The sequence below is a fragment of the Thamnophis sirtalis genome, unplaced genomic scaffold (genome assembly GCF_051295495.1).
Source record: "Thamnophis sirtalis isolate CommonGarterSnake01/CBP01778 unplaced genomic scaffold, rThaSir2_p1.2 scaffold_4, whole genome shotgun sequence".
Taxonomy (NCBI): domain Eukaryota; kingdom Metazoa; phylum Chordata; class Lepidosauria; order Squamata; family Natricidae; genus Thamnophis; species Thamnophis sirtalis.
The window spans coordinates 62,831,009-62,854,515 of NW_028261384.1; the positions used below are offsets into that span (position 1 = coordinate 62,831,009).

At 39.9% G+C, this 23,507-nt stretch overlaps 1 protein-coding gene across 12 annotated transcripts in view; it reads left to right on the top strand.

Moving 5' to 3' along the window:
* The window catches only part of GOLGA4 (golgin A4), a 184,572-nt gene that overhangs the window by 47,289 nt on the left and 113,776 nt on the right, over window positions 1-23,507 (top strand). For 9 of the 12 annotated variants that reach the window (XM_087713045.1, XM_087713044.1, XM_087713043.1 and 6 more), the window contains 5 exons: window positions 2,268-2,366; window positions 4,034-4,172; window positions 6,035-6,222; window positions 18,587-18,670; window positions 19,075-19,222. The exons of 2 other annotated variants lie outside the window; for them this stretch is intronic. In XM_087713045.1, coding sequence (XP_087569171.1) covers window positions 2,268-2,366; window positions 4,034-4,172; window positions 6,035-6,222; window positions 18,587-18,670; window positions 19,075-19,222 — 658 coding nt within the window. The remainder of the gene's footprint in view (window positions 1-2,267; window positions 2,367-4,033; window positions 4,173-6,034; window positions 6,223-18,586; window positions 18,671-19,074; window positions 19,223-23,507) is intronic. One more of the 12 variants, XM_087713051.1, reaches the window with a different exon arrangement.

The window sequence follows — 23,507 nt, forward strand, 5'->3', positions numbered from 1 at the left end:
AAAGGATAAACAAAGATAAAATGGAGCCTCTCATTTCATTTCCTTTCATTCCTCATATTTTGATTTTTCCAGTCTTTAATTATTTCTGTCTACCACCTAGATCAGGGCTTTCAAACTCCCGGCCTGTGGGCCAGATGCATCATGCACTGATCTCACCTATGCCTGGATTAGTGAAGGAGAAAATAGTATCGATATGTCATGTGATGCTGCTTGACAAAGTGTGTTTGACGCTCCTGATCTAGATTGATAGGTTAGATTTTAATGATAGATCGAGCTTAGGTTTTCTTTCATCTTTGAATCTTTTGGAATAGGTTTTCTTGCTTTTCTGTAAACTTCCAATCCCTGCATCTATTTTTAAAAATAAATTATATAAAAATAATTTAAAATAATACATGTACCACTTGACCTATTTAATATACCTATTGCATAATTAGCATTCCCAGCATAAAGATGCTAGTCAGGAATATTCTCTACTCATAATTCATTTTTTTGTTCATAATTCAATGTTTTGATTACACTTTCTTTGAGAGGTTTCTTATGCAAGATTGACTCCATTAAATAAGGCGCTATTATATATTAGTAAGATCAGAGGAAATAATGAATATTCAGTTTTTGTTATTTCCTTTATTTTTGTATTGGTAGACGGTTATAGTCACTCATGAGAAGTAACAGGCTAATCTTTGCTACAATAACATGCTGGAGTGAAAACTGTTCATTTTAAAAATTACTGTTAACTGCCTATATGACATGTTACAGTATTGTGAAAAACATGTAATACATTTTTATGCAGAGATTGCTAAGAGAAACATGATAACAGAAACAAAGGACCCAATAATATTCAGTATTGTTTGCATATTCTTCATTTCATAATCAATTATCTAGTAAGAAAATAACAACTGGTATCTCTAGATGAGGTTATTTTGCTATTTGAATCACTATTGTTAAACAATTCATTAAATCTGCTGAGTCAGAATGAGATTGTAAAAAGCCACATGAAAGCTGTGCTTTTAGAAAGCAAGTGGAAATTCTGTTTGTTTGTTTTTACATATAAATACTGGAATATTTAATGATTTTCATTTCATTTTACTTTATTTGTATGCCGCCCTTTTCCCTGAAGGGACTCAGGGCGGCTCACAACTCAAGGGAGGGGAAAAACAGACAAAGTTACAAAACATAAAGACCATACACAGTTAAAAAAAGCACAACAATCATACCATTCGAAGTGGGGCTGCAAGTCTTTAGCCCCAGGCCTGTCGGAACAGCCAGGTTTTAAGGGCTATGCGGAAGGCCTGGAGGGTGGTGAGGGTACGAATCTCCACGGGGAGTTCGTTCCAGAGGGTCGGAGCAGCCACAGAGAAGGCCCTCCTGATAAAGAAGATTGATCAAAGTGTGTTGTACAAAGCAGAAACATGGCTTTTATTATATAATTCCTTTAAAAAATGTCCAACCCACAGACAACTGGATAATATATTAACCAATACTTTGCCAAGCTATTGTTTGTAGTCTGTCCAAACCTTTTACAGCATCTTAGTAGGTATTCTACTGCTTCTCCAGCTTCTTTGTAGAAGTGGCATCTATTGCTGTTTTCCCAATTATTTTATTAAACTATACTATTTTATTTGAAACAATATTTTTTGTTAGCATAGTTAACTATAACTTTTGCTGGTTATGAAAACTGGGAAAGATCAGGGCGCAAATCATTTTATGCGAATTTTCAGTTTGTATTCTGAAACATCCACTACATAGTTTGTCTATTATCAGTCTTCTAATTGGGATACTTCTGATAAGCTTCTGAAGAACCTAAGATTATAGACATTACATATTCATTCTGTATTTTTTCCTGTTTTCCTAACTATATTTCTTTCATGTTTCCATTTAAAGAAACTTGGGGTGATTCTCTTTTTTAAACTTCTGTAAGCTTTTCATCTTGATAAAAGTCTGATTGGCTTTTCTCTCTTTTTGCTGTTTGAAATATACTAATAAAGTACAGAAAAATATTGAAAGTGTTACTGTACTGCTCCATATTAAAATTTAGTTTCATACTTCCTTAGTATAATAAGGTTGTTAAGATAGTGTGATGTAAATAGAATAAGATCCAAACAGGAAAGTGGAAAAACTAAAAGAATAGTACCTTAACTGTTCTATAATAGGATTTAATATGGTAGCAGTAAAAGTTATAAATCCAGCTAAATTTTGATTTCTACAGAATATACATACAAACACATGCTTTAAAGTTGTTTTATATTTCTCTCAAAATATTATGATAGGAACTTAAGATAGATAAAAAACCAAAGAGGCATCTTCAAGAAGAATTTGCTGCATCATTAGAGCAAAAGGACCAAATTATCAGCGCCTTGCAGACACAGGTAACTGCTTGTTTTTAAAGAGAAGTTTCCAAAACATTCTTGAAGAATATCAACTTTTTTTTTTCGGGTTCAAAGTTTTATTTCTTTTAAAACAAACATTTCATCATTCCTCAATCAGTAAGACATCGAAGTACAATTTTTTGTATGTCAAAATAATTCTAGTTTACCACCAAATTCTTGTCTAGCCTAATGTATACCCCTCCCTCCCTCCACCCTCCCCCCAACCCCTTCCTCCTTCCCCCCCCCGACTTCCCAGAACCCGTACACGGTATGGATTTTTAACAAACACAGTCTAAAATCTATTGAGAAAAAAGAAATAAAGAAATTAATGACATTCTACATTGACCTTAGCTTCTTCTTGCTGAACTAACTTTAAACAATTTAAATCATTTCTGATCTTAAGCATAGGCTAACTGGAATTTCTTGGTCCCGTATTTATTTTGTATATAGTCAATCCATTTTTTCCAATCTCGTTTATATCTCTCATTTGAGTGATCTTTAAGATATGCCGATATTTTAGCCATCTGGGCTAAGTTTGTAACTTTTAATGTCCATTCTTGAGTTATAGGCAAGTCTTCCTTCTTCCAGTATTGGGCCATATCAACTATTTTTATGCTAAATGCTATGCCATGTGTAAGGTATTTAGAGAGAACCCTTATTCAGTAAGCATTCAATTACCACATTGCTGAACAAGAAGAATTATGGCCAATCCTTGATTTACAACTGTTACAAGCATCCCCATGGTCATAATTTCAGCTACTGGCAACTGGCTTGCTTTTATGATGTTTGCAGCATCCTAGGGTCTCATGGCCATCATTTGCAACTTCACTCTGAATTTCTGACAAGCAACATTAATAAAGTGACTGTGACATATTCCCTAATGACTTAGTGTGATTTGTTTAACCACAGTGACCGGAACTGCTCCTGTTTTAAGTTAGTGCTGTCACATGATATCACACTTCACTACCATGATGCTTAGAGCTAGAGTTGTTGGCACCAATTACTGTCGTTGAAGTACCTATAATTAGTTTCTTGTTTTGTATCTTTGTATCTTTTCAAATAAATGCCCATTTCATTGTGAGAATCTGATATACAACGATGGTAATATAAATATATATATTTCTTGCTTTAAATTATCTGATTCTTAAGACTTTCTGGACAAATTCTTGCAGTTTTCTTGGCAAGATTTTTCAGAAATGGTTTGGTATTGCCTTTTTCCTAGGACTGAGAGAAAGTGATGGTTTCCCAGCTGGTCTTGTTTTCTAAGATGGGACTAGAAGTCACAGTCTCCCAGTTTTTAGCCTTCCTTAACCCCTATACTAAACTGGCTGTTAAGATTGTGTGATTTATGATACTTAAAGAAAAAATGATTTGAATATCATTTTTGAATATGGAGAAAAAACTCACTTGGATGTATTTAACTACATACTGTGTGCTTTTCAGTATTTTGAAAGATAGGGTGTATCAAAAGGAAAGTTCAGGAAAAAGCTTTTGCAGAGGCCATATGGATCATTCCACTTTATTTGGAGTTGTCTTTCTACAGCTTTTGTATATTGCTGTTTCAGTCACATAGGACAATGTAGAAATTTATATTACTAGTTTAAAAAAAATCAGTAAATCCTAACTGATGCCAGACTGTTGAATGGATAAATATTTTCCTCATGCAGGTATTATTACTGAAGCAACAATTGTATAGTAATGAGATAAACATTGAACTACCGAATCCAAATGTTCAAACTCAGTCAGAAGTTCAGAGTCCTGTAAAAAATCAGAATACAGAAAATACTTTGCAGTCAGCAGGTCCTGGTAAGTTCTTATCTTAAAAAAGAAAACACATAGCAATGGCTGCTTGTAATTTTAAAACTATTTTAGCAGAATTAAGGGTTTTTTTCCTTAATATTTCCTAGTGTATCAGCAAAAATTTTCACTTCCTGATTTCATTGATTCTGATTGCTTGAGAAAATTTCTACTTGCAGAGGGTGAATTTATTTTGTACAAACTAGAGGCTTGATTTTTGGAAGAAATTAACAGTGTAACTTTGAAATCGTAGTATATACTACCACATTTTCTTTTTTCATGTCTTTTGATTTTGTTACTTCTTTCTTTTCCTTTTTAACTTACTTTCTTTTTTTAGTTCTAGTTTTATATTTTGTTCGATAGAAAAGGAAAAAATAAAAGGTAAGAAGCAATAAAATGGGGAAAGAAATTGTAAAATGTGGTAAAATGTTATATTTATTTAGTAATCCTAAAAATTAACAGTGATTCTTTTTGGAATATCTGGGCTAAAATAAATATATATATTTTTAATTTCCAGCTAACAAGCCCAGCGTTTTAACCACTGAGCCACTGTGCCATCTTTGGCATAAATAATGCAGTAAATTAATTAATAATGAGACATAAATTTATCCAGAAATTTATACTATGTATTTAATTTATTGATTTCCAAAAAAACCCACAAGCGTGAAGCAAAATAATAGTAATAATAAAAATGGTAATAATAAAAATAGTAATACAAATAAAATCAAAAGTAATGCACATTAACAAAACTACATAATGAAGGAACATTGGAGAAAACTTTTAGCATAATTGATATTCTTCATAAGACTCTCTAAAACAGACCTGGTGTTTTATGGTTCCTGGGCCATATCTGGACTTTTGCATATCTCTGTCCGGCCTGTATAAATAAGATCAATTGGAAATTAGAAATTAAATATAAATAAGCATGCTGCAGGGGGCAGGAGGTTTGATATGGCTCTGCATAGTCACCATGCTTTTTTCAGTCAGCTGATGTCCATGGGTTGGTGAGGAAAGAAGCATTTTCTGTCCCTGTGCAGCACTTGCTCCTCATCTGAGTTGAGGTGATAGAATTGAGGACATTGGTTCAGGCCAGCCTCTCATGTAGCCCTTGAAAAAATTTATTGCCCACTGATGCTCTAAATTGAAAGCTAAACCTAAAATCTTAATGTCAGTCGTGATAGAGCAGAGCTTAGAAACATTACTAGAAATTTCCAACAGAAAATACAAAAGTATTTTTTTTAACTTTTGTAATATGCATTTTTTTTAAATGTTGTACGCTGCCCTGAGTCCTTGGGAGAAGGGCGGCATATAAATCCAATAAAGTAAACTAAACTAAACTAAACTAAAAGTAAGATACAGATAGTTTCAATTTCTGTCCTGCCAGCACTGTCAAGAAGTAGATAACATCATTTATCACAAAGCAGAAAATAAAGTGGCTGACTTTATAGTGAGTCTTGATTACATACAAGGCTGTCTTGAATATAGGATATTGTTAAACCTTCCCTCTCTCAGGTTAATGGTAATGAATTAAAACTTTCTAGGATCAGTGTTCTTCTGGGTATAATAGAAGTAAGTGGGAATCCAACAGGGCTATAAAAGAGTTCCTGTAAATGAGATTTACCCCTATCATTCTGAAGATCAAAATCAAGAATTATTTGTTTAACTAGTTGAGCAGCTGTATTGGGATCAAGCAACTTTAAATATGGAGTAGATGTTGTATAGAAGGGCAACCTTAATTCCATAAGTAGCAGGAATCATGCAAAGAGTTCCCATATAGAGCAGCAGTTCATATAATTGACAGCACTATGTAGACTTTGGTACATGTGAAATATCAAATGAAAACCAAACATATTTTTTTTTGCTGTTCGTAGTTGGTAATGAGAATGCTGATAAAACAATAGAAACTCTAACTCAGAAATTAAAACATCAAGAAAATTTGCTTCATCAGTGTAAAGAAAGAATTAAATCTCAGAAGGAGTGCTTAGCACAGCTGACCAGTGAGAAAGAAGCACTGCAGGAACAACTATATGAGAGGCTTCAGGAGCTAAAGAAAATAAAGGTATTGGGAAAATAAAGGCTTCTCATGATATTAATTGTTATCTTATTACAAAAGATGCCAGAGATTATAATTCATTTTGATTAAACAGCATGACAACAAATTCTAAACATTAATAAAATGCAATATGCTAAAAGATAGAAATTCTATCATACTTGATAATGTTTATAAGGAAACTGGTTGTTAATATATTCAGATTAAACATAAATGTAGATTTTAGTAATTTAGGTTTTTTTAAAAAATATATTAGGATAAGGAAATCATACCAGGCATTTACAGAGTATTTTTATTGTTTATCATTTATGTAATATGCATATGTATGCAGAAGGGGAAAAAGTTTTGAAATATTTATTTTTTTATCATATTTATTTCAATTTCAAGACTGTCTGATTCCATAAGGACTCTAGATGGCCTGCAGATAAAATTAAAAGAAAAATAGAACATCCAGTATAAGGGAATATTTCTGGTCAGGGTTGAGATGTGGAATTCTTAGGTGCTCTCTGAATGTAGTGATTTCCTTGCAGATGTTTCAACTAGGCTATTAGTTTCAATTATTAGAGGTAGTGAGTATACGGTTTGTTTGCATTCAATTTCTATTTCCATTGTTGGTCCTTTTTCAATTATTGATATATAATTCAAAGGGACATCAGTATTTGAAAAAATACCTTTCAGTACAAAATTAAAATACTGAAATAACCTCTGTACAAGAGAGCTCATAACACATGATGGCATTATTATATCATATTAATCAGTGTTGCTACATATCTTGGATTTAGCCGAAGTTCAGTAGTGGGTTTCAAAAATTTTTGGAACCTCTTCTGTAGGTGTCGTCTGCTTTGTGGGAGTGGCTTGCCAGCCATGTGACTGGGTGGGAGTGGCTTGTTGGCCATGTGACTGGGTGGGAGTGGCTTGCCGGCCATGTAATCGGGTGGGAGTGGCCAAGACGATGTCACTGAATTCTTTGCCCCAATGGATAAACTACAATAAGATTAAAATAAGTACATACAAAACAATAAAAGAGCTACTTACAGAAGGAAGATGACTATCCTTGCCAGTCTTTGGTATTACTGATTCCAATGAATGGCCTGCACAAAGAAGAGACACAGAAATGAACTCTTCCATTGCATGCACTGCATTAGGATGAAACAAGCACGCAAAATAATAGGAAAGGAAGATTACTGTCCTTTTCTGCATCTTCTGCACCACCACCTCACGACCTTGCTCCAATAACCTGCACAAAGAAGAGAAACAGAAAGGAAGACTTTAATTGCATGCACTGCATTAGGATGAAACAAGCACACAAAATAATAGAAAAGGAAGATTACTGTCCTTTTCTGCGTCTTCTGCACCACCATCTCGCCACCTTGCTCCAATAACCTGCACAAAGAAGAGACACAGAAAGGAGGACTTTAATCGGTTGCACTTACTATATTAAGGATGAACCAAGCACACTCAGCAATAAAGACAGCTATTTACAGAGGGAAGATTACTGCCTTGCCAGTCTTCTACATCACTAAACCACACTTGCTCCATTGAATGGCCTGCACAAAGAAGAGACACAGAAAGGAAGACTTTAATTGCATGCACTTATACCTTACACAAGAATAACACAATGAAAGAGATACACTCAAGTACTTGTGTTATTGGTTTTCTGGTTGTTGATATTTCCATATTGTTTAGGCTTCCAGACTCCTCAGTTGCAGCTTTCTTGGTCCTTATTCATGGATCATCAGCCGTGTGGTGATGTGCTCTGAGCCACTTTTTCATTGCAGGAATGGGGTCCCATCTCTCAACAGGCATGCCAACAACACATATCACCATCAGATTACTTATGTTTGGAACAAGGTGGGTTCTTTGCTCTGAACATATGAGGTCCATTTTTGAAAACACTCTTTCTGCCTCTGCTGAAGCAACAGCAATTGTCCTGACAATAGCTCTAGCTTGTTTGGATTTTTTAGCACATTTTCCAAAAAAATCTCTGTAGTCATTCAAATTAATTTCGTAATTAAAAATTTCGCCAAATTCAAACAATGCTGCCTCAGCCCATGGAATGACTACACTTTCAATGTTCCAGTAATCTGGCTCCAAATATGTGATAAAATGTAACTTGTTTGCGGCTGGCAATTGGCTACCTGTTTTTAGATAGTCGCAATCCATCAGCCTTTTCTTCAAATTGGTGATGATGCTTGACACAATCTTGTCACGAGGAAGGGCAACAAATCATTGATTTTGAGCTAAATTGATGTTTATGAAGGCTTGTGTTTTTAGCATTGCATAAATGTTGTTTTCATATGTGCCCTTTCTCTGTCTAACCACTTCAAAAGCTTTGATTGTTCGCAATACTAACTTTTCGGCCTTGATGATATCTGTGTCTCTTCCCGGCAGGGCATTTGACAGACAAGAAATCTCATTTAGAATATGTATCATGAGGGCCAAATCCTTCAAAAAAAAAATTTTTTTTTCAAAACAGGAAGCCATGCCTGGGAATCTTTCATTGCCCAGAAAAACTGATGTAGTGCTGGATAAGCACACCACACAGCCATGGTTGGCCTTAAACTACAGGCACCCCATCTTGGTCCCAAAACTTTGCCAATCTTACCAATTTCAGTGCCCAATTGTTCAGAAATTTGGAAAAGGTCATTCTGGCTCTTGCAGGATTTGTGGAAGGTGGTGTGTATTTTATCAAGGAAGATCTTGAAGTGGTTGAGTTGCTTTATTTTTCTTATTGCATCATATAGCACAAGTTGGAAGCGGTGGTTCAAGCAGTGCCAGATTATGATGTTTGGGAAGTCTTGAGCTATTCTGGTTCTGACTCCAGATTTTCTTCCAAGCGTAACATTGGCACCATCGGAGCAGAAAGCGATTAAATTCTTCTGGAGATATTCGATGGTAAACCCAACTTTTAAGCAAGCTTCCCATCGCTGTAGAACATATGGTCTTCGCATCTTGCTTCTCTAATTCCAAAAGCTCAATGAAAATGGTTGCTGGGTATTCTGGATCTTCAACTCTAGCAAAAACTATCAGCACTGCTTTCATTGAGTGTTTTGAGGCTTCATCGATTATTAGGCAGACCTTTAGATTCTTTGCAATAATCCTGGAAAACACGGTGGTTTTGATTTCATTCGCAATGAATTCAACTATTTTCACTGCGGATCTCCATGAATGCAAGCCAACTCCCACATCCACTCCAACCGTAGTTAGCAAATGTGCCTGCGCTTCAATGTCTGAGAATGGATTACATGTTTGCACCAGATCATAAACAGTAGAAAATATTTTGCAAGTACTAGATAAATGTTTGTCAGTGTCAGCCTCTGTTTTGCTGCTTGTTTTTTGGCTGCCATTGAAATGGGGGGGAAGGGCATGATATTTGGGTGAGGGAAATAATCTGTGCAGGAGGACTGTTAATTGGGAGTTGTTCTCACCATTCGTTTGCGCATGTGGAAGGAGGGGAGTTTCCCACCAAGGCCAACTGTCCAGCATACCAACCTGATGATGATTTTTGAAGTTGTCTCCCACCTGACAGCTGTGGAGATATATGATTGGACTAAGGACTGGGGTGCCAAGGGGAGGGGAATGAATCATGTATTGATATCTAATGCTTTCGCGCCTTTTGCTGAGATCCAGCTTTGCTTAGTTACTAATTACTTATAATCAGTAAAAGTACTCTTAATTCTGCAAAATGGAGTTGAGTGGTTTCTTTCTTGGTTATTAAGTGAAGGAGCTGTGACATTAAGCTGGATCTCACCTCGCACCCATCCCGGAGCTGACACCTTCCGAGGGGGGGGTTACCCAAAATTTGAAGAATGTCCCACCAAGGTAGTGATCATGAAGAAGATATGGGAGCAGCTGCAGGCACTTCGGAGATGGAGCGGATGGCTGGCCTGCAGTTGGAAGAACGATCAGTTCGACCCAGGTGGACTTGGAGAGTGGGAGGGAAAGAGGATCCTGAAGAATCTTTGGGATTACTATGAGGAGGTCCAGAAAACCAGCAGCTGACTGGCGGGATCCTGAGGAAGAAAATCTTACGATGTCCCAAGCCATGAAACTTTTCGAAGGAGCGTGGGAGAGACGCCGGACTCGTGAGAGTGAAATGGAGAGATAAATTGAGGTAGAGACAGAGAAAAAATATATCTTGCCTGACCTGAGAGAGACTGGAGGGTTCAAAGGGGGAGTTGAACAAGATGACCCAGCGCTGACCCCAACCTCTCTGGCTAGAAACATTCCAAGAGTTGGGGGGGGGGGGCTCAGACGCCTGATGGCTAAGGTTCCTCCTTTAAGTGTAAAATACGGAGGAGAACCAAAAGAGCCTCTTCCTTGTTCAAGTGTGGAACTACATGCAAATGTATGGCGATGAACTGGGATCTGATGACGCCAAGGTAAGGGTTATATTGATGGCTTTGGGAAAAAAGCAGCAGATTGGATGGTAGGATTGCACAACGCTGATTCCCCGCTTTTGAGAGACTTTAGTGGGTTTATGGCCACTTTGAGGAAACGCTTTGATGATCCCCTCACAGAGCGAAGAGCCAGAATTAAGTTTACAACTCTTACCCAGGGGAAACCGCCAGTAGCTGATTATGTACAAGAATTTCGGGAGCTGTCAGCTTTTATGAGGGGGTGGTCTGAAGAAGCATTGCTGGACCATTTCGCTGATGGGTTAAACAAAGAGATTTACTAGCATTGAACAGGAGACCTCCCCGTAGATTGCAGCCCTGGTATGAAGCAGCCGCTGATGTTGAAATTGACCTGGCCAGGCTGAAGTACCAAGGGGAAGGTGAGGGCAAAGAATCTCCCCCGCCAATCTCCCCCCAAGAGTCCCGAAAGGAGGGAAAGGTAGATTTGCAAGTAAGCCCAAACCCTTTGTGTGTTTCCGCTGTGGGAAGGAGGGGCATTATGCTGTGAATTGTCAGGTCAAGATGAACCAAAAAACCCCACCCTCTCAGAAAGACAAGAGGCTGGGAAAACCTCCCAGCAAGAGGAAAGAACCTGCCTTGCAAGGGGAGGAAACTTCTCAGCGTTTCAACCCTGTGGAAGGAGGAGAGGAAACCCCCAGCTATTCGGAAGGAAGTGACTCTGATGATGACCAATGGTTAACTTCCCATTTGGGACCCATGACTATTTCAGTTGAGCTTAGAGTGCCCTCTTCTGGCGCATGAGAGAAAATTCTAACTCTTTTAGATTTTGGTTGTACACAATGCATTATGAGCCCGGAAATAGTAGAGAAATTGGGATTGAAGCTAAAAACTTTGAAAATCCCAATTGCATTTTGCCAATTGATGGCTCTATTGCGGGAGGGAGCCCTACTCACTTTGTTACTGAGCCTATTGAGATGTGGATGGGAACCCACCAAGAGAAAATGTTTTATTGTAGCCCCAGGAATGGACCGACCCCCTATATTGGGATTGCCCTGGCTGCGTAAGTGGAACCCACACATAAATTGGAGGAAAGGGTAGTTGCGCATCTGGTCTGCTACGCCCCTGAAAGGGAAGAAGGGATTCCAGAACTGCATAAGCCAGACCCCAACCTAACAGCCAGAGGGGAGGAAAAAATCCCGAAGGAATACTGGGACCTGAAAGATGTTTTCAGTGAAAAATCTTCAGATAAATTACCCTCACAGAGACCCACCGATTGCAGCATTGACATTCTCCCTGGAGTAAAACTCCCAAAACCTCAGATTTACTCAATGACCCCTAGAGAAATGGATGAATTGAGAAAATTCATTGACAAAAATTTAGAAAGTGGTTTCATTGAACCAGCTAGACCCCGAGTGGCTGCCCCAGTCTTATTCAGAGAGAAGAAATGGTTCCTTCCGCCTGAATGGGGTGTGTGTCCAAAATCTACCCTTTGCCATTAATGAAAGACATGCTGGCCCAGCTGGGTAAAGGAAGGATTTTCACAAAGTTAGATATAGGAGAGGCCAACTACAGGGTCAGAATTAAGGAAGGTGATGAATGGAAAACTGCGTTTAATTGCCCTCTGGGTTGTTTTTGATTTTTGATTTGATTTTATTAACATTTGTAGGCCGCCCTTTTCCCTGAGGGGACTCAGGGCGGCTCACATAAAATCAGGGAGGGGAAGTACAAACAATGACATAGACACATATAATAAAAGTAATAAGCAACATACATTCATCATTCGGGAGGGGTAACTATCCTTGTCCCCAGGCCTGACGGGCTAGCCAGTTCTTAAGGGCTGTGCGGAAGGCCAGGACGGTGGTGAGGGTACGAATCTCCACGGGGAGTTCGTTTCAAAGGGTCGGGGCTACTACTGAGAAGGCCCTCCTCCTTGTAGTTGCCAGCCGGCACTGGCTGGCTGATGGAATACGGAGGAGGCCCAATCTGTGTGATCGAATTGGTTGCAGGGAGGTGATTGGCAGGAGGCGGTCTCTCAAGTATCCAGATCCACTACCATGCAGGGCTTTATGAGTGACTAATAGCACCTTGAAGCGCACCCGGAGATCGACGGGTAGCCAGCGCAGCTCGCGGAGGATAGGTGTTATGTGGGTGAACCGCGGTGCACCCACAATCACTCGCGCGGCCGCGTTCTGTACCAGCTGAAGTTTTCAATTTTGAGTTATGCCATTTGGAGTGCAGGGGGCGCCAGCTGTTTTCATGCAATTAATTAATGAGGTTTTACATGACCACCTTTACAAAGGCATGATGGTCTATCTGGATGATATCCTTATTTACACGGAAACACGTGAAGAACACGTGAAGCTTGTTCACACAGTTCTCAAAAAGCTTCGTGCAGTAGAACTGTATGCTAAATTGTCAAAAAGCGAGTTCCATCAGGAGAAGGTAGATTACTTGGGATATCGTATCTCCCAGGAAGGAATAGAGATGGATCCAGCGAAGGTCCAAGCAGTCACCAAATGGGCGGCCCCCCAGACACACAAACAAATGCAAAGTTTCTTGGGTTTTGCTAATTTCTATCATCAATTTATTCCTTCTTTTGACAAGATTGCCTTACCAATTACAAACCTCCTAAAGTCAAAGGGGGAGACAAAACCCAGTCCGAGTAAACCCTTGAACTGGACTATGGAATGCCAGGCTGCGTTCGAGAAATTAAAACGGCTTTTTGCAGCTGAATCAGTTCTAAAACACCCGGACATGAATTCTTTTTTTGTGGTCCAGGCGGATGCTAGTGATGTTGCAGTAGGTGCAGTGCTACTTCAAACGAATGCACATGGGAAGTTGCAACCCTGCGCTAATACCTCTCGAAAGCTAACAGAGACTGAGAGACGATGGACTATTTGGGAAAAGGAGGCTTTTGCTGTCAGATGGGCTTTGATGACCTGGCGTCATTTTTTGGAAGGGGCAAAACACCCTTTTGAGGTATGGACTGATCACAAAAACCTAGAGGCATTAAAAAAAACCAGGAAACTATCCCCCAAGCAAATGAGATGGGCACAACATTTCAATAGATTCAATTTCACTTTGAAAAATATCCCAGGAGGGAAAGATTTTATGGCTGAATCTTTGTTCAGACTTCCTCAGTATAACAGTTCAAAGCTTAGTATTGTCCAACCTGTCATGCCAACGAGAAGCCTCGCTGCTCCAGTTGTCACCAGGAGTCAGACCATTTCCAATTTGGAGGTCACGCAAGACCTCGTTACAAAACTCAAAGAAGCCCTTGAGGTTGATGAGTGGTTTCACCAACATACAAATGAGTGCACCATGAAGGATGGCCTGGCTTGGATTGGAGCTAAATTATATGTTCCCATGACTATTAGACCCATGGTCCTTCAGCGCGCTCAAAATTATTGCATGGCTGGACATTTTGGGTTTGTAAAAATCCTGCATCTCATCAAGAGACAATTTTGGTGGCCCACATTGAAAAAAGACATTGAATCTTATGTAGCTAGTTGTCCCACTTGTGCTGCTGCGAAACGACCGCTGGGAAAACCTCGAGGATTGCTCCAAGCAGTAGCTCGTCCTGAGGCACTGTGGAAGGAGATCTCTATGGATTTCATTGTTGAATTACCGGAAAGTCAATGAAATAACAGTGATTTGGATTGTTACCGACTTGTCCTCCAAACAGGTTCATTTTGTTCCTTGCTCTAAAATCCCTTCTGCTAAATCCCTAGCTAAATTGTTCATTACACATATATATGGTCTACATGGGGTACCAAATCTCATCATCTCTGATAGAGGGGTCCAATTTACCTCCTTGGTTTGGAAAGAATTTTTGAAGTTAATAGGCTCTACCCAGGGCTTAATCTCCGCCCACCACCCTCAAACTAATCGGGCCTGTGAGAGGACTAATTCTGTACTAGAACAGTATCTCCGGTGTTTCATCAATTACCAGCAGGATAATTGGGTGGAATTGTTACCTCACACTGAGGTGGCATATAACAACTCGGTACACAGCAGCACGGGGTTTACGCCCTTCAGGGTGGTGTACGGACATGATTTTGTGCCTACCCCCGAAATACCTCGGGAGAAACCGCAAGTGTTGTCCCTTTCCGTGTGGAGCGACCAACTTCCTGAGATGTGGCCTTTAGCTTACCAGGCGCTGGATGCAGCACATCAGGCACATAAGAAACAAGTGGATAAAAAGAGAGTGAAGGCGAGGGCATATAAAGTCGGTGATCATGTTTATTTATCCACCAAATTTCTATGGACCTCTCAGAAGTCTAAGAAATTGGACCCGAAATATGTTGGTCTGTTCCCAATTATCAAGGTCATCAACCCTGTGTCCATACATATGGAACTGCCTAAATACCTCAACTGTATCTACCCGGTATTTCATGTCAATCTCCTGAAGCCGGAACTCATTTCTCCATTGCAGGGTCCTTTGCAAGCTCCACCTGCCCCGCTCCTGATTGAGGGTGAACAGCATTTTGAAGTCAAAGAAATTTTGTACTCTAGGAAACTTAGAAACCGTGTTCAACATCTTGTGGCATGAAAGCATTTCCCTCCATCTCATGCTGAATGGGTCAACAAGTCCCATGTGCGGGCTCCTCGACTTCTCCATAAATTCTACTCTGTCTACCCAGACAAGCCTTGAACTCAAATGATTTCTCTTTTCTTTCTCTGCCCCTTTTTCTTCTATGTTATGTTGTTCATCTGTTTGTCTGTGTTCTTTCGTTTCTGCAGGGGTGATCGTCCCTTTTTCTGGAGGAGGGCCGGATGTCAGCCTCTGTTTTGCTGCTTTTCGGCTGCCATTGAAACGGAGAGGGGGGGAGGGAAATAATCTGTGCATGAAGGAAATAATCTGTGCAGGAGGACTGTTAATTGGGAGTTGTTCTCACCATTTGTTTGCGCATGTGGAAGGAGGGGAATTTCCCACCAAGCCCAACTGTCCGGCATGCCAACCTGATGATTATTTTTGAAGTTGTCTCCCACCTGACAGCTGTGGAGATATATGATTTGACTATGGACTGGGGTGCCAAGGGGAGGGGAATGAATCATGTATTGATATCTAATGCTTTTGCGCCTTTTGCTCAGATCCAGCTTTGCTTAGTTCCTAATTACTTATAATCAGTAAAAGTACTCTTAATTCTGCAAAATGTAGTTGAGTGATTTCTTTCTTGGTTATTAAGTGAAGATAGATAAGTTAACATTCAGTTAACTTATCTATGGATTTGGTTAAAGCATCCTGCTCCTGTTGTTTACTGCTCTCCAAACAAATAAGGTGCGCTTTTGATTGAAAATGTTCCTTTAATTTTTTTCTGAGTGATGCTTCTTATGTCTCCTCAGTTTTCCCTACTGGAACAACCTGGAAATGTTTCTACTCTCTAGAAACATCAATACCTTTCTCTAATGAGAACATGGGTTTTGCACAGTACTCACAATCTAACTTCTTGTTAGATAATGCCAGTCCTTTATACTTGTCCTTGAAGTGTCTGTATTGCTGCAAATTCCAGCAGTCAGGAAGTTTTGGAACTTCAGTGGAGGAGATGGACTTGCTGCTTTGTCCGACCTCAAATGGTAGACGTCGTTGTGCTGGTTGTGGTGCTGGTGCTGGTGCTTGGGGTGATGGTGACTGTTGTGGATCAGCTGATTCCTCAGCTTTTGGTTTTTTGGAGAAGAAAGCGGTCATACTCTGTTGCCTCTTCTTCATTCTGTTAAATAATACTAACTGCAAAAGAAATGAAACAATATTGGACTCAATTGGTGGTTGTAAGCTGAGGACTACAGGTAACAGAAGGGACCTCTGCTTTCACCCAACAATGTACAGTCTTTTCAGGAAGGATGTCCCCCAACAAACAGGAAAGATATAAACAAAAAGGAAAGTCACAGTCTTTCATTTAAGAAGTTAGATCAAGAATGAATGTCATAGGTAGATTCACAGAGCAATACAGATTTCATTCTGAAATTTAGTTCTCAGTTCAAGAAAACAGGAATATATGAATTAGGTTCAGTATTTAGGTTGGTCCAAGTAACTATTCAAGAGTTAGTGGTTAGAAGCAATGGTAAAGCAACATACGGATTTAAAACTAGAAATATTTTTTTGGCTATTTAAAAGGGAATACAATACATATTTAATTTTACACATGTTAGCAGCTGCTGGAACTGTGTTTGCACAACAGTGGAAAAACAGATATGAAAATAAATAAATGTTAGAATGTGCAGGAATAAATAAATTGACAATTAAAATCAAGAAGGCTTTGAATACTTTTTCACGTGGGATTTGTTTTAGCAATTGCTAGCTAACAGAAACAGAAATTAGAAATCTAAAGGTATGAAAGAAAATAACAATTATGTAAGGAAAGGTCACTAAAATGTATAAGGAAATATTATTAGTACTTGATCATTATTAATGTATAGATAACTCTTTTCGCCACACAGCGTACGCCAGCTCGCCTCCCCCCGCTGCCCATCCTCTTTGCAGCGTACGCAAGCTCGTGGCTTTCGCGAGGCAAGGCCTGAAGGCCTTCCCTCACAAAAGCCGTGAGCTGGCGTAAGCTGGCCTCCCGCCGTCCCCGCGCCCACCCTCTTCTGGTCACACAGCATACGCCAGCTTGCCTCCCGCCACCGCCACTCACCCTCTTTCAGCCATGTGGCGTACACCAGCTCGCGGCTTTTGTGAAGCAAGGTCTTCAGGCCTTCCCTTGCGAAAGCCGTGAACTGGCGTAAGCTAGCCTCCCGCTGCCGCTGCCCACCCCCTTTCGGCCATGCAGTGTACCCCAACTTGCGGCTTTCGCGAGGCAAGACCTGAAGGCCTTCCCTCGCGAAAGCCACGAGCTGGCATAAGCTAGCCTCCTGCCGCTGCCACCCATCTCCTTTCGGCCATGTGGCATAAGGCCTGAACGCTTTCCCCTGCAAAAGCCGCGAGCTAGCGTAAGGTAGTCTGCCGCCGCCACTGCCCACCCCCTTTTGGCCATGCGGCATATGCCAGCTCGCGTAAGATAGCCTCCTGCCACCACCCACTCCCTTTCAGCCATGCGGTGCAAGGCCTGAAGGTCTTCCCTCGTGAAAGCCACAAGTTGGCATAAGCTAGCCTCACGCCGCCTCTTTTGGATACGTGGCGTACGCCAGCTCGTGGCTCTCGTGAGCGAGCTGGCAGCGTAAGCTAGCCTTCTGCCGTCTCCCCTCGTGCTTAATTGCCTACCTGAGGGAAGCAGCAAGCTATTGGAGTTGAAACGAAATGAAGGGAGAACCTGATCAGCAAGCGTGATGCGACAGCTGCTCGGGAACGAGAAAGACTCTTTTCAAAAGAGGAATGTTGGCTGTTGGCACCATGCTTCTAAACAGGTGTTAGAGTGGGTGGGTTGACTACAGCCCACTCACTGATTGGCTGGAGTTCAGCCAATCAGTGAGTGGTGGGTTGGACTAGTTTAGTGCGGATGGGCGGGGGAGTGAGCAAGCTGCAACAGAATGAGCAGGACAAGCGAGCGACTGGGCGGGGTAGGCGTTCCCGAACTTACTTCCAGGTCCACTGGTGGAACCTCTTCTAACCGGTTCGATAGATTTGACGAACTGATTCTATTGAACCGGTGCAAACCAGTAGGAATCCATCTCTGCCGAAGTTACAAATTTATGTTTACATCCATTCATCATATAAAACAGATACATAGGTATATAGTTCGTGTTAAATAATATTTTTGGATTAATTATAACTTTAAATGTATAAAATTATAAAATCTAGATTTTTTTTCACCAATCACATGCCAAACAATTTTATTCCATGCATCCACTTTTTATTGAATATTTAATGTATACATCAATGACTGTTAATTAATAGTTATTATGTAAGTTGGAAAGTTCCTGCTAATCTTCAGTGCTAGAGGAAATTATGAAACACATAGAACATAAGTTTTAAGAAAGAAATGGATTCTTCATTTTTTTAAAAAATAAAATAGAAGAATGTGAGAAAATTACTGGTCTTGAGTGTTCTAAAGTTTATTTTGTTTCTTTTTTCTTAGGATTGTCATATGGTTGAAAATACCAAACTCATTACTCAGCTACGTGAAAGCAAAAGCTTGATAGAACAGTTAGAGCAAGCTAAAGTAAGCAATGTGCATTTTTGAAGCACCATGATTTCTTAGTGATACCAATTCTAGTAATAAAAATGAAAATTATTTATTATATAAATTATATAATTATCATAATTATTCTTGAAATAACATTTCTCTTTTTCATTCTCTCTGACCTCTTTTGCGTCAGCGTAGACTTAACAATGTTCATTCATATTTCATTCAGTAACTTCTAGATCATTTCCTCCTCTCCTTGACTTTTTGTTTCTTTAGATTTTATTTGTGTAATAAATGCGACATTTTTCTCAGCACTTTATTTTGATATAACCTCAAGAGTGCGTGATTTAATCAGCAAAGTAGCATTGTATTCTGCTTTTGAGCTTAGGTTTTATATTTATGTATTCTCACAGACTACATCTGTCCCTGCATATTTTTAGGGTATGGTTATAGCAGAAACAAAACGTCAAATACATGAAACTCTGGAATTGAAGGAGGAAGAAATTGCCCAGTTGCATATTCATATGAAGCAGGTGGTTTTGCAGAGTGAAGAACTAAAAAAACAGAAAGAAAATTCTGAAAAAGCTGGTAAAGAATTTTGATTGCTTACTGAACAAGTAAAACTTTTTGCATTGCTTTTCTGCTGATAGTCATGAATTTTATTATCCTACACATTAAAATTAATATCACTAATTAAATAGTTGTAAGATATTTGTGTCTTTCAGAACATTGCACAGGTAATGTTTTGTGATATGCACTCATAAATGCAGAAATAGCATGTTAAGAGTTTTGTGGTTGAAGGAACTCTAATTTTCCTCATTTCATACATTGCTATTAAGCATTTTTTCTTAAGGCCCAAATACTATATATACACTCAATATAAATTTAAATCAACTTTTTATCTGATTTTCAAGGAGATCAGATTATGAATTGCCAAGGCGTTGATGGGAGTCATCTTTTAAATTCCATCAACTAGTTAACAGTTAATATTGTACTGACAACAGTCACTTAACAAGATTTTAAATTCTGAAAAAAGTGATTTTGTGCTAGCTGTCTATTTTTCCTTAAATAAAAAGATAAGAACATTGTATTTATATTAGAAAATCTATATACTAAAACTCTGGTGCAGACTTTCTTCAAATTAAGAATAAGATTCATCAGTGTGCATTATCACTTATGTCCCGCAGATCACTTTGTCTCTAACCTTTCTCATTTTTTCTCTCCATTAACACATGTTTTGTATCATAACTTTAATATGTAGGCTGTGTTTTGTTTTCTGATTTACAAAAAGACTATTCCCTTTAAATACTATTTGATAAAAAGATATACAATGAGAAAATAGAGAATACTGAATGAGACATTGTTTGAGGGAAGGGGGTATTGTACACCCACTACTTAATAATTTGCAGAGAAACTTTATAATTCCATAGGGTCTATTTTAATCCTAATCAGTCCTTCCACTAATCGCATTTTTTCAGTGCTCTGCAAAAAATGCAATTCTTGGCACTTTAGAAACCAAAATGAAATACCAAATGATAAATTTATAATTACTTATAATAATAATTATACTTCTAATTAAGGATGTGTAAAATGTTTCATATTCAAATGTTTTTGAAGTTAAATTGCCCGTTTTTGAGTATAGCTGGGATCGTTTTTGAAATGTTTTCAACTCAAACAGTGCAGAATGTTTTTAATGTGAGATGGGGCATTTTGTATTTGACCCAGAGATCTTAAAATGAAAACTTCAAATTAAAAAACTGCATGCAGATCCATACAGTGCATGTCTGGGACTTTATATGAATATAATGGACAAGTCCTTAAAATAAGGCAGTTGGAGACAATCCATAAAAATGCATGTGTAAGATAGTTACTGCATTGGGTTCGGTACAGTGGTGGGATTCAAAATTGTTTACTACTGGTTCTGTGGGTGTGGTTTGCTTGGTGGACGTAGCTTTGGGGGGGTCATGTGACTGGGTGGGTGTAGTTTGGTGGGACTGGGTGGGCGTGGCCAACTTGACATTCACGTCAAGGGTGCCTTGCTGGCCTCTCCTCACCTCAAAGACCTCAACAAGATACAATTTCTCTGTCTATTTATTTACTACTACTAAACGTCCAAAATGTACTATTTAATCCTATGTATATGTGCCATATATGTACATACCAGGGGTGGGTTCCTGCCAGTTCTAACTTCTATAGAAGAGGTTCCACAAATCTACAGTGCCGTTTAGAACCGGTTCCAGCTCCCTCCCCCTGCCTGTCCGCACATCATCAAGATGAAGAGTGAGAGGAAGAATTCTGGGAGTTGAAATCCACAAGTCTTAAAGCTGTCAAGTTTGAATACCCCGGGGGGGGGGTTTCCTAAAAGGTTAGGGGAGCAAGGGTCTTGTAACTTGACAGCTTTAAGACTTGTGTGCTTCAAATGCCAGAGTTTCTGAACCAACATTTTGGTTGCTAAGCAAGAGCATTGTTAAGTGAGTTTCACTACATTTTACAAGTTGGCCATGCCCACCCAGTCATGTGGCTGGCAAGCCACTCCCACAAAGCAGGCCACACCTACAGAAGAGGTTCTAAAAAAATTGAAACCCATCACTGGTATATACATATTACATAGTATAGGATGTGTATGAGCACACAAAAAATACATTATCTACTATATATACTGTATATGTGTACACACATGCACACATACACACACAAACTGTTCTTCTAAAACTATACGCATTCAAACTCACTTACTGCATTTGGAAAAACACACCCAGAGTCCACTTTCTGCCACACATTTATCTATAACTTCTGTACATTAGAACATTACATACAGCTTACAATGTGTTGCTTGCACATGACTGTTAGAGCCAGGAGATATCATGGATTGAGTAAAATGTAGTGAAACGCACTTAATAACGCTCTTGCTTAACAACCAAAATTTTGGGCTCAATTGTGGCAATAAGTCAAGTTCAACCTCTGCCTTCCTCCGTATGGCAGCTTTGTCCTAATAAATTCCTTCTCTGTTCTGGCAATTACCCTCTGTATTAGAGGCATCAAAATATCCAGACATTATAAGCCCTAGATTGCTGTGCGATTTCAAAATAACTTACGAAGCCACGTCTAGTGCCAGGATTTGTTCGTCTCTGTCTCTCTCTCTGTCTGTCTGTCTGTCTCTCTCTCTCCCTCCCTCCCTCCTTTCCTCTTTCTTTCTTTCTTTTTTTCTTTCTCTGTCTCTATTTCAAGAGTCTTTACTTTCTCAAGTTAGGAGAGGAGCCATTACATCTCTCCCTTCCTTCCTTCCTTCCTTCCTTCCTTCCTTCCTTCCTTCCTTCCTTCCTTGCCTGTTTCTTTTCTCATCTCTTTTCTCTCTTCCTCCCTCCCTCCCTCCCTCCCTTTCTCTTTCTTTTTTTGTCTTTCTTTGTCTCTTTCTTTTCCCCCCTTCCCTTTTCTTTCCCTCTTTTTCCCTTTCTTTGTCTCTTCTCTCTCTCACTCCTCCCTCTCTTCCCTTCCTTCTTCCCTTCCTTCTTCCCTTCCAGCTTCAAAGGCTAGGAGAGTGAGACATGCGAGGTGGGAGCCCGAGAGAAAGCACCTGGTCTGGGCACACAACCCTCCACAACGAAGTCCTTCCTGGGGAACAAAGCAAGAACTTAACAATATTGATCCTGATGGCGAGTTCTAGTGGCAGTGGGCAAAAGGCAATGCATATGCAGCAGTTGTGGGTTTCAAAAATTGTTTCTACCTATTCTGTGGGCATGGCCTATTTTGTGGGCGTGGCTTGGTGGCCATGTGACCGGCTTGATGTGGCCAACTTGTAAAATGTGAAACTCACTTAATAACGCTTTTGCTTAACAACCAAAATGTTGGCTCAGGAACTCTGGCATTTGAAGTGTGCATGTCTTAAAGCTATTGTTACAAGACTCTTGCACCTCTGACCCTTTAGAAAAAAAAAACCAGGGGTGTTTAAACTTGACAGCTTTTTTAGACTTGTGGACTTCAACTCCCAGAATTCCTCCTCCAGTCATGTTGGCTCAGGAACTCTGGCATTTGAAGTGTGCAGGACTTAAAGCTATCAAGACCCTTGCACCTCTAACCCTTCACAACCCCCCCGCAAAAAAAATACCCCTAAAACTTTATTTTTTAAAGCATTTTGCACCCGGGGAAAGTCGGAACAGCACACCACTGACTTTGAAGTCTTTCTCTCAAGCTGCCAAAACCCCTTGCTGCTCGTTCACCTACAGTTGCCCCTTCAACTTCCCATCTGTGGAGGATATGCAGTGGGCCTCGTGGAGGGGCAGCCAAGGGGTACTTTCCCCCACGCCCAAGTAGGCTGAGTAATGTGAGAGGGGAGAGTGGAGCTGCTCTTTTTTCCCCCCGCTTCTTGGCCTGAAACAAAGCGGCGGCGTGGAAGGAGTCTTTGGTGGCTGCAGCAGCAGCAGAAGAAGCGGCTAAAACACAATCCTGGGCAGTCAGTTCCCGCTGTCCCTTCCCTGAGCATGTTCCGTTGCTGCTGCAATGGTGAATCCGCTTTTGATGAATCTGGCTTGGCGGTGATGGCAAGAAGCAGCTGCCAGCAATGCTCTCAGGGTGAAGACACGCTAAGCGCTCACCCCTTTCAAACCCGCTGAGCCTTCTCCTAAGTTGGTGGAGACAGCGGTCATGCATGGGTTAACTCAGTCAGTAACCAATAGAACTGAGTCTACCAAAGTGATGTCATCGCCTGAGGAGCATGCTCCCCGCTTTTCTAGACTCAGTTCGATAGGAACTGGCTGTGCTAATTGCTTCTCCTCAACTATTTCTTAAAAATTGGTAAAATTAATTGGATTTATCAAAATTACTAACAAATTGGTCCTTCTAAATTGTCTCTCTGGTCTGGGCTCCTTTAAAAGAA